This window comes from Belonocnema kinseyi, chromosome 6 (genome assembly GCF_010883055.1).
Source record: "Belonocnema kinseyi isolate 2016_QV_RU_SX_M_011 chromosome 6, B_treatae_v1, whole genome shotgun sequence".
NCBI lineage: Eukaryota > Metazoa > Arthropoda > Insecta > Hymenoptera > Cynipidae > Belonocnema > Belonocnema kinseyi.
In genome coordinates, this window is record NC_046662.1 from 8,369,594 (window position 1) to 8,380,319 (window position 10,726).

The window sequence follows — 10,726 nt, forward strand, 5'->3', positions numbered from 1 at the left end:
ATGATAGAGAAATAGAAGACGGGATTGGAGTAAAATATGAAGAATTGGAAAAAAGGGAGAGGGAAAGACAATTAACAGAAAGATGGGGGGCGATTGAGGAATGAAAATACAATAAATGGTATAAGATAATAAAAAAGGAAGGTGTGCCAAAGTATTTAGAAAAGGGATGGGGAGAGAGAAGGTGGACCAGAATAGCAAGATTTATACTGGGAAACGAGGTAAGGGAGGGGATGTACTGGGAAAAAGAAGAGAACAGAATGTGTAGAATATGTGAATGGGAGGAGGAAACATGGGAGCATGTATGGGAAGGATGTAGGAGAGGAATGGAAGATAAAGGAAGCTGGCAAGAAAATATGGTTAAGATTCTAGGCGAAGATGGATTAGGAGAAGAATTGATGAAGGAGTTAGAGGGTGCTAGAGGAGAGAATGAGGAAGAATGAAAGAATGCACGTGAAAAAAGTAAATGGGGCTATAAAAAAAGTGAAAGAAAAAGGAAACGGAAGTCGCTTAGATTAGAAGCGTGAAAATTGTAAGTAATGGTAAAGTAAAAGTTAAGTAGACTAAGATGCGTTTGCGTTCTCATGCTCTCTCTCTCTCGCTTGCACTCTCGCTTTCGTTCGCTCGCTCACTCGCTTGCTAACAAGTCCTAAATTTCGCTATCGCAGGAAATAGAAATAAGGAACTAGATATAAGACTTTATGTAAATAGTTGTAAATAATTGTATATATAGAAAGGATAAGATTGTAAAAAATATATAGATTTAAACGGAAAGATTGTAAGGAATGGAAGTCATGTAACCCTTAGGGGACACATTATGAATAAAGAAGAAGAAATTCACTTGAACTATTCCATTTTTTTCCGGGAAAATTGACCTTTTTTGAAAGAAATGTGATATTTTTCGTTAAAACATGTTCTATTTTGTAGAAAATTTAACTATTCTATTTTTTGTTAAGAATTAATTTCTTTTTTTTTGAAAAAAAAAACAATTAGTTAAACATTCTTTTTTTATATATAGATTCATCTTTTAGGTTAAAAATTCCATTATTTGCTCGAAAATTCATATTTTTAGTTGAAAATTAATTCATTTTGCTGAAAACTCGTTTTGCTTCTGTTTAAAATTTACTTTTCAAACTGCAAATTGAACTATTATAGTTTTGGTTTGTAAATTTATCGGTTTTAGTGGAAAAATGAGAACTAATTTTTTGGTTGAAAATTTATTGTTTCAAATGAAAATTTAGTTCTTATACTTTTGGTTAGAAAAAATCACTTTTTTTGTGTGAAAAAAAAAACAAATTATTTTGTTGAAAATTCTTTGTATTTTTCTTAGGGTTTAAAATTTATTTTTCTCAGATTTAAACTATTCTAATTATTTTTATAATTTGCAACTGCAATAAAAATGCAACTGCCCGGTTATAAATGACCTTTTTCGATGAAAATTCGCATTTTCGGGTTGAAAACTCAACTTATTTGTAGAAAATTCGTACTTCCGGCTCAAAAATTAAATATTTTGACCGAAATTTGAACTATATGATTGAAAATTGATGGATATTCTTGAAAATTCATTTTTGTTTTTTAAATCGAGCATTTTTGTAGAAAATTCATACTTTCGGCTGGAAGATTGAAGAATTTGGTATACAATTTTTTTTGTGTTAAAAATGCAACTGTATTGTTGAAAATTCAACTATTTTGTAGAAAATTCATATTTTTGGGCAGAAGATTAAACAATTTGGTACAAAATTAAACTGTTTTACAAAAAAATTAATTCTCATTAAAAATTTGACTACACCATTATTGGTTAAAAGTTGATATTTTTTGGTTTACAAATTCATCTATTTAGATAAAAATGTTTAGTTGAAAATTTATATAAATTGTTGACAACTCGTGTTTTCTGGTAGAAAAATTCAACTATATCGTTGAAAATTCATCTTTTGTAGCAGAAAATCAATTTTTTTTTGTTAAAAATTAATCTGGTTCAGATGAGGATTCAACTTTTTTTTAAATTTAAATTCATCCTTTTTGGTTATATTTAACTGTTTTTTATTAAATGTAAAACATATTTTTTTGTTTAATTATCAACTTGTACATTTTTTGTTGAAAATTATTATTTCCAGGTTGAAAATGCCACCGTTTTTTAAATAATTCCTCTCTATAGCCTCAAAATTCAACAGTCCTGTAAAAAATTCGTTTTCTTTTGATTGAAAATGAATTTTTCAACTAAAAATTTAACTATTCGATTTTCGGTTTGAAATCGATCAGTTTTAGTTGAAATTCAACTATCTGTTTGAAAATTCATGTGTTTAAAAAAAAATCGTCTCTTTGACAGAATATTAATCCTGTTGATTTGAATTTAACCATTTTGTAGGAAAAAAATATGTATTTTGTTAATAATACGTCTTTTGGCTAGGAAATCAATTTTCAAGTATTTTGACGAAAATTTGTCTTTTTGGGTTATACTCAACTGTTTTTTAATTAAATTAAAATCTTTTTTTAGTTTAAATATCAGTTATTATATTTTCTGCTGAAAAATAGTATTTTACTGTTGAAAATTCGACTGTTTTCTAAAGAAATCATCCACCTGGTTTCAAAATTAAACTGTTTTGTGGAAAATTTATCTAAAAATTAAAATGAAATTTTAAAAATAGAACGCTAAATCTAAAAATTGTTCCATTCGAAGTAATAAAAACTGAACTATAAATGAAAGCACTCAAAGTTAAACTCTTGAATTATACACTTTTCAACTGAACAATTTTAAATTAAATGCAGTTAAACTAACCAATTCAAAATTTGAAACTTTTATAAATGGTAGAGTTTAAAGATTCTGTTCAAAAAATATAAATCCAATTGAAAAATCAATCAATGAATTTAAAAATGGAAAATTCCCTATTTAAATAGGAAATTTTTATTCTTTTTGAAAAATTCCTTGTTCAAATGCATAATTTTTATTCTTTTCGAAAATTCTCAATTTCAACTAATTGTAAAAATTAGAATTTTTCTTTAAAATTCCCTGTTCAAATTCATCATTTAAATTTTTCTCGAAAATTTCCCGTTTCAACTTAGAATTAGAATTCATTCTTTTTAAAAATTTCCTATTCCAGCTCGAAATTTATTTAAATCTTTGAATTCCCTGTTCCAAGAAAAACTATAATTCTTTTGGATAAATACCAGTTTCAACTCAGAATTGTCAAAATTTGGAAAATTCCCTACTTCAACTCAGAATTAAAATTCGTTGGCAAAAGTAACTGTTCCAATTCAGAATTTTTTTCCTTTTCGAAAATTTCCAATACTAGCTCGGAATTAGTTAAAATTCTCGATCCGCAGTCAGAATTATTAATTCCAGTTCCAACAATAAATTTGTAAAAAATTAAAAATTCCCTGTTCAAATTAAAAGTTAAATTATTTTTATTTGAAATAGTTTTGAAATTCTGAAATGCTTCAAAACTTTATTCCAAAAAATTGAAACATCTACATGTTGTTTTACATTTTTACAAAATATATATTTTTTTTATTCTGCCAAATTACAAGAAATTTTTAAAAAATCTTCCACATTCATTTTTAACAATTTTGTAAATCTCTTTAAACATTTTCATAAAATTAGTTTATTAAAATAATACATGATATGTATTAAAAATTAAATTTGGTTAAATAGAATAATTAAAATTGTTAAGTTTAAAGTTTAGTTTTGAATATTTAATTTATAGTTACTTATTTTAAACTAGCAGTCAGATATTTCTAAATATTAAATACTAACTATTCTTTTTCTTAATTAAAAAATTTAAATTGCATGATTTAAAAATGGAAAATTTTAGAATAAAATTATATAAATAAAAATTTATATTCGACGTTTGAATTGTTTAAGTCTTTAAAACTGCATTTTAAAATTCTGTAAATTGAAATGTATGATTAAAAAATAAAAATCTAAAATGAAAAATTTTTAAAGCGAAAGATTTTCAAATTACGCATTCTAAACTGAATGATATCATAGTTAAAAAAGATAAAAATTAAATTAATTATTTCAAAAATGGTTATAATCAAAGTGGATAGGATTTTTTTTTTCAAATTTATCAAATTCCCGGTGAAAAAATAAATTCACGGTCATTTCCCGGTCTCGGCCTGTTTTCAAAATTCAACTGTTTTGTGGAAAATTTATTTAAAATTAAAATCATTTTTTTTTAAATATCAGTTATTATATTATCTGTTGACAAATAGTATTTTACGGTTGCAAATCCAACTGTTTTGAACAGAATTCGTGCGCCTGGTTTCAAAAATCAACTGTTTTGTGAAAAATTAATGTAATTTGTGGAAAAATTCATCTTTTTATTTACAAAATGTAACAAAATGTAACAAAATGCAGATTCAGCTGTTTCGTTAAAAGCTCATCTTTTTAGTTTGAAAATTCATAATTTTGGACGACCCCAAATCAGCCATTGAGAAAATTTGTCACCAAATAGTGAGAAAATTAAAAAAGTAATGTTTAACAAAAAGCAAAGAAATATTGTTATCGCTAAAAAAAATAATAATAATTAGTGCAAATTGTCTGATGAGTCCGAGGTCTGAATATAATATTAATCAATATATAATTTTCAATGAATAATACTTACTTTGACTTCGGCTCCAGATGCACCAGGCATTAATTCAGCTATTTTTCTCAAATTGATGCCACGCGTTAAATTCATCTTTCTCGAGTGAATTTTCAAAATGTCCAATCTAGCTTCCTCATTTGGAGGGGGAAATTCGATTTTACGATCGATGCGACCTGGACGCAACAAGGCTGGATCCAGAATATCGATACGATTTGTAGCCATAATAACTTTTATATTCTTAGTAGCTTCAAAACCGTCCAATTGATTTAAAAGTTCTAACATAGTACGTTGGACCTGAAAGATTTTTTAATTTAAATTAAACCTTAAAGTGCATTGTGGGTATCTGATACCCCAAGCAATTTTCAAACTCTTATAAACCATACTTAATTCGAAAAAATTGAGTAAGTGTCGCCATCTAGCTTTAGTGGGAGACACTAACTTCAAGTAAAGTCATTTAGTATACTGCGTCAAGCGTCAGCTGCTGCAAGTGTAGGTAAAAAAATCGTGGGGTCTTTAACACCCAGTGTGCACTTAGTGAGTGCAAAAGTAATTTTCGAGCCAATTTTTGTTGTTAAAATTTTATTGATTTTTGTTTACTTTCTAACGTAAGTATATCAATGCGAGAGCAGACTGACTGAATAAAATATATTTTTTAAAATAGAGTTATATATGTCTCTTTTTCCAATTTCTTGTATTTTTACAGTATTACATGTCAAAGTTCTTTAATTTCTATGATAATAAATCGATTTAAAAGGAAAAAAAAACTGATTCATGATTTAAACATAAAATTGACTTTTTAAATATACAAATAAATGTCTTTTTTGAAAGTACCCATGTTGCAATATTTTTTTTATGGAAGTACAATATTGCAAAAGTATAGTAATAAATTTGCAGGTTAAAATAATTAAAATTGCGTTAGTTATGAATTTTTAAGTAAAAACCCCCATTTTTTCATCTTTTTTCAATAATTGTTTTAACAAACTTAAACTAAATAAATGGCTATAAAATCAACTCTACCTTAAAGAAGATACCTTAAACTATATCGGATAATTTTATTGTGACAAAATATTCAATAGAGGTTAAACAATACATGATTAAATACGCTCGGGTGTTGAACACCCACGATGGACTTTACCGTGATGTTTACCAGGTGTGCACTTTAAGGGTTAATTAAAGTAAGCCAAGTAATTCAGATTATTCGGAGTAACTCTGTAGATAATCCAAAATTAACTAAATATTTAATATATACCATTTTTGGTTAAAAAATTCTCTTTTTGAATTAAAAATGTAGGTTAAAGAGGTAATTCTTATTTGCGAAACTTTTTTTATATTTATTTGAAAATAATTTATTCAAATTCAGTGAAAAACACCATATTTCTAGTAAACGACACCCTACTTTTAGTGAATGACACCGGAAGTAGAAAGGTGTCGGCAACATCCCTTTTTACCCTATTTCGTTGGAAATTCGCCTTTTTCGGGAGAAAATTTATAGTTTTCATTAAAAAATAATTTTTTGGATGGAAAATTCAACTATTTTGGTTAAAAATTAATTGCCTTGGTAGAAAATGTAAATATATTGTTGAAAATTCGTTTCTATTTTTTAGGTGAAAATTCATTTTTTTAACTTTAAATTAACCAATTACCTTTTTAGTTGAAAACTCAATCCTGTTAAAAATTCATTTTTGTCGTTAAAAATTGTCTGGTTGAAATTTATCTATTTTGCTGGACTTTTTTTCTTGAACTATTTTGTTGGAAATTTCTCTCCTTAAGTTACAAATTAATGTATTTTGTTAAATATCGTATTTTTTATAAAAAAAATAATCTTGGTTTTTTTTTGTTTGTTAAAAATTAAGTTTTTAACAGAAATTTTAATTATTTCATTTTTGTTGAAATTTCGTCTTTTTGATTGCGAATTAATCGTCTGGCTTGTAAATTCATCTTTTTAGTTGAAAATTGAACTATTTTCGTCAACAAATTAACTATTTTGCTAACAAAATTTATTTTTTTCTAAACATTTCTTTGATTGAAGTTTCTTAATTTCATTTGAAAATGGAACTATTTTCATGAAAAATTTAACTCTTATGTTGAAAATTCATTTTTGAGTTGAAGATTCCTAATTTTAGATGACAATTCATCTTTTCGGTTGAAAATATAATTATTTTCTTGAAAACACGTTTTTTTTCGTTAAAAATTAACTTATTAACTAAAATTTTAATTATTTCGTTTTTGTAAATTCACCTTTTTAGCAAAAAATTAATCTTCTCGGTTAAAAATTAAATCATTTTGTTCAAAAGTATACATTTAGCTTAAGGACTCAACTTTTTTTTAAAATTAATTTTCTTGGTTTAAGTTTCTTAATTTAAGTTGAAAATTCTTTCTTTGTTTAAAATTCATGTATGTAGAAAATCTGGTAGAAAATTGAACTATTTTGTTAAAAAATCGTTTTATTTTTGGCTGAAAATTCCTCTGTTATGGTAGAAAATTAATCTTCTTGGATAAAGATTTATTTTCTAAACAGAAAATTTGGCTATTCTACTCTATTAAAAATTGATCTTCTGTAGTTGAAATTTTGGTTATTATTATTGAAATTTCATTTTCCTAAATAAAAATTTAACTGTTCCAGTTTTGGTTAAAACTTTACTTTTTTTAGTTGAAAATTCATGAATTTTGTTCCATAATTGCCTTTTCTGGTAGAAAATGAAACTTCTTAGTTAAAAATGACTTTTCTTAACTGAAAATTGAACTATTTTATTTTTATGTTATTTTTTTACAAAAAAATAGAATATTTAATCTTTCAGTTGAAAAAATTAATTAAAAAAAATGGATTGTAAACAAAATAGTTCAATTTTCAACCAAAGTGATCAATTTTCAAATAAAATTGTGAATATTTAACTGGAATACTCGGATTTTCAATAAAAAATATGAATTTTTAAACAATAAGATTAATTTTCAAACAAAGAGATTAATTTTCTACAAAAAAAATAGAATTTTTAACGAAATAGTTGAATTTGTGATCAAAGGAGACAAATGATCAACCAAATAGTTGAATTCTGAACTTGAAAATTATTAATTTTCAACCGAAAATGAAGTAGTAACATTTCTAGCGTAAAAAAGTAATTTTAATCAAAACATAGGAGTTTTTAAGTCAAACGATGAATCTTCAACTGAAATATTTTAATTTTTAAACAAAAGAATTTGTACTAAAAAAGATAAATTGTCAAATAAGACCTACAAAATTCAATTGCAAGTGTAAAAATTATAATTTTAACCAAACAGATGAACTTTCAACTAAAATGATGAATCTTCAACTGGAATAGTTGAACTTTATACCGAGAAGATGAATTATAATTATTAATTTTCTACAAAAACAAGAATTTTCCATAAAGTACATAAATTTTCAAGTAAATATTTTAATTTTGAAATGAATAATATCAACTTTTAAACAGATTTTTAACCAAAAATAGAATAGTTAAATTTTCTGTTAAAAATCTAATTTTTAACCAATAAAGGAAACGGATTTCCAACAAAAGGTTTCAATTTTTTACGATATATTTTCAACTAAAATGACGAATTTTTAACTAAAATAATTTAATTTCACACGAGAGATTAATTATCAACCAATAAAATTAATTTCTACCCAAAAAGATGAATTTTCAACTAAAAATTTTTTTTGTTTCAATCAAAAATTCAATAATTAAATTTTTAGTCAAAAAATGAATACTCAACCAAAGAAATGAATTTTTAAGTAAAATTATGGAATATTCAACTGGAATAGTAGTTAAATTTTCAGTTAAAAAAATAATAATTTGCAAAAAAATATCAAAAGAAGAAACAAGTTTTCAATCAAACATTTCATTTTTCTACCAAAGAAATGAATTTTTAATTAAAACGATAAATCTTTAATCAACAAAAATTATTTTTTAATGAAAGAGCTCAAACTTTTAACCAAATAAATTTATTTCAAACCTAAAAACTGAAATTGTAATTAATATCATAAATATTTGAATGAAATACATATTTTTTTTTACCAAAAATCGATTTTTTGACAAAATACGTAAATTTTCAACGAAATAGTTGAATTTTCATTTAAAAAATGGAAAAGGTGAATTTACCTTTTGAGAAATGGTTTTTCAACCAAACTGATCAATTTTCAATGAAGATGATGAATCTTCAACTGGAATAGTTGAATTTTCCAACAATAACGATTAATTTTCTACAAAAAAAGCGAATTTTGCGCACATAATAATTAAATTTTCAAGCAAATAGTTTAATTTTGAAATGAATAATATCAACTTTTAAACCGATTTTTAATCAAAAATAGCATAGTTAAATTTTCTGTTGCAAATTTTTTTTGTAATAAAAAATTAGATATTTAAATTTTTAATCAAAAAATGAATGTTCAACCAAAGAAATAAATTTTTATGTAAAATTATGGAATATTCAACTGGAATAATAGTTAAATTTTCAGTAAAAAAATAATAATAATTTGCAACAACAAAATCAAAAGAAGAAACAAGTTTTCAATCAAACATTTCATTTTTCTACCAAAGAAATGAATTTTTAATTACCAAAATTGATTTTTTAACAAAAGAGCTTAACTTTCAACCAAATAAATTTATTTTAAACCTAAAAGCTGAATTTTTAACTAAAATGATAAATATTTAACTGGAATACATATATATTTTTTTCCAACCATAAAGATTACTTTTCCACAAAAAAAGGATAATTTTGCGTACATAATAATTAAATGTTCAAAACAAATAGTTTAATTTCTAAATAAAAAACAGCATTATTTAACCAAATAGTTGAGTTTTTATCCAAAAAACGATACATTTTCAACCAAAAATGGATTGGTTCATTTTTTTTTTAAATCTAATTCTTACATAAAAAAACGGATATTAAAAAAAATTGTTTAATTTTCTACTGGAATAAATAAACTAAACAATTTACAACTAAAATGATAAATCTTCAACTGGAATAGTTGAATTTGATACCAAAAAGAAGAACTTTCCGACCATTAAGATTATTTTTCTACAAAAAAAAATGGATAATTTTGGGTACCTAATAATTAAATTTGCAAACAAATAGTTTAATTTCTAAATAAAATGCATCAAAGTTTAACTAAATAGTTGAGTTTTCATCCAAAAAAGATGCACTTTCAACCAAAAATGGATTGGTTAAATTTTTAAAAAATCTATTTCTTACATAAAAAAAACTACGGATATTAAAAAAAAATTATTAAATTTTCTACTGCAATAAATAAATTTTTAGTTAAAAAAATTGATTTTCACCAAAGTAGTAACATTTACAATTAGAGATGTTCTCCCTATAATGGAAAGTAATAAAAATTCAATAATAAATGATGATTTAATTAGAGTAAACTTAGATAATCTGCAAAGTCTGCGACTGTAGACTTTTCTAAATTGACCAAAATTATTAAAATACTTCAAACTCGAATTTTTCTTCGATCAGAAATAAATTTCCAGTTTTTTCAATTAAATTCCTGGTCAATTCCCAATTCTGTTTAGTAATTTTTCGCGTAGAATTCATTGGTCAAGTTATTTTCAGAGTAGGGTTAATATTTTATTTTTATTTTTTGTAAATTGTAATATAGGGCTCAAAGTGGCTGCAACGTCTTGAATATTATGAAATTTATTTTATGGCTGAGAAGTATGTTGAAATTTTTTTTTTACCTCGCTGTCACCTCCAGAGCCAGATTCAATACGTGAACTTCCAATGGAATCAATTTCATCCATGAAAATAATAGAGGGAGCGTGTTCTCTGGCCATTACGAATAATTCTCGCACCATTCGCGATCCTTCTCCAATAAACTTTTGAACTAATTCAGATCCAGATACTCGAATGAAGGTGCACTCTGTGTGGTGAGCAACGGCTCTTGCTAATAAAGTCTTTCCTGTACCTTTAAAAAGCAAATTCAATATTTTTTTAAATACTATAAATTGTACCCCTTTTTTAAAATAGAAGCCGTGTATACAGAGAAACAAGCTGATTCTAATCATTTTTTTTTAAATCCATTAAATTGAGTGAATTACGAGGGTAGTTCAATAAGTCCTTAGAATGACCAACAGATGGCGCGCGAATCGCTCCAAATCATCTGTTTTCAGTCAGCACCACTCCCGACTAGA

The 10,726-nt window shown here is 24.9% G+C and overlaps 1 protein-coding gene across 1 annotated transcript in view; it reads right to left on the reverse strand.

Annotated features, from left to right (window-relative positions):
* The window catches only part of LOC117174317 (26S proteasome regulatory subunit 8), a 22,671-nt gene that overhangs the window by 3,035 nt on the left and 8,910 nt on the right, over positions 1-10,726 (reverse strand). Inside the window, exons 4-5 of the mRNA XM_033363322.1 lie at positions 10,274-10,500; positions 4,599-4,874 (exon numbers count right to left, since the gene is read on the reverse strand). Of these exons, the coding sequence (XP_033219213.1) occupies positions 4,599-4,874; positions 10,274-10,500 (503 nt within the window). The remainder of the gene's footprint in view (positions 1-4,598; positions 4,875-10,273; positions 10,501-10,726) is intronic.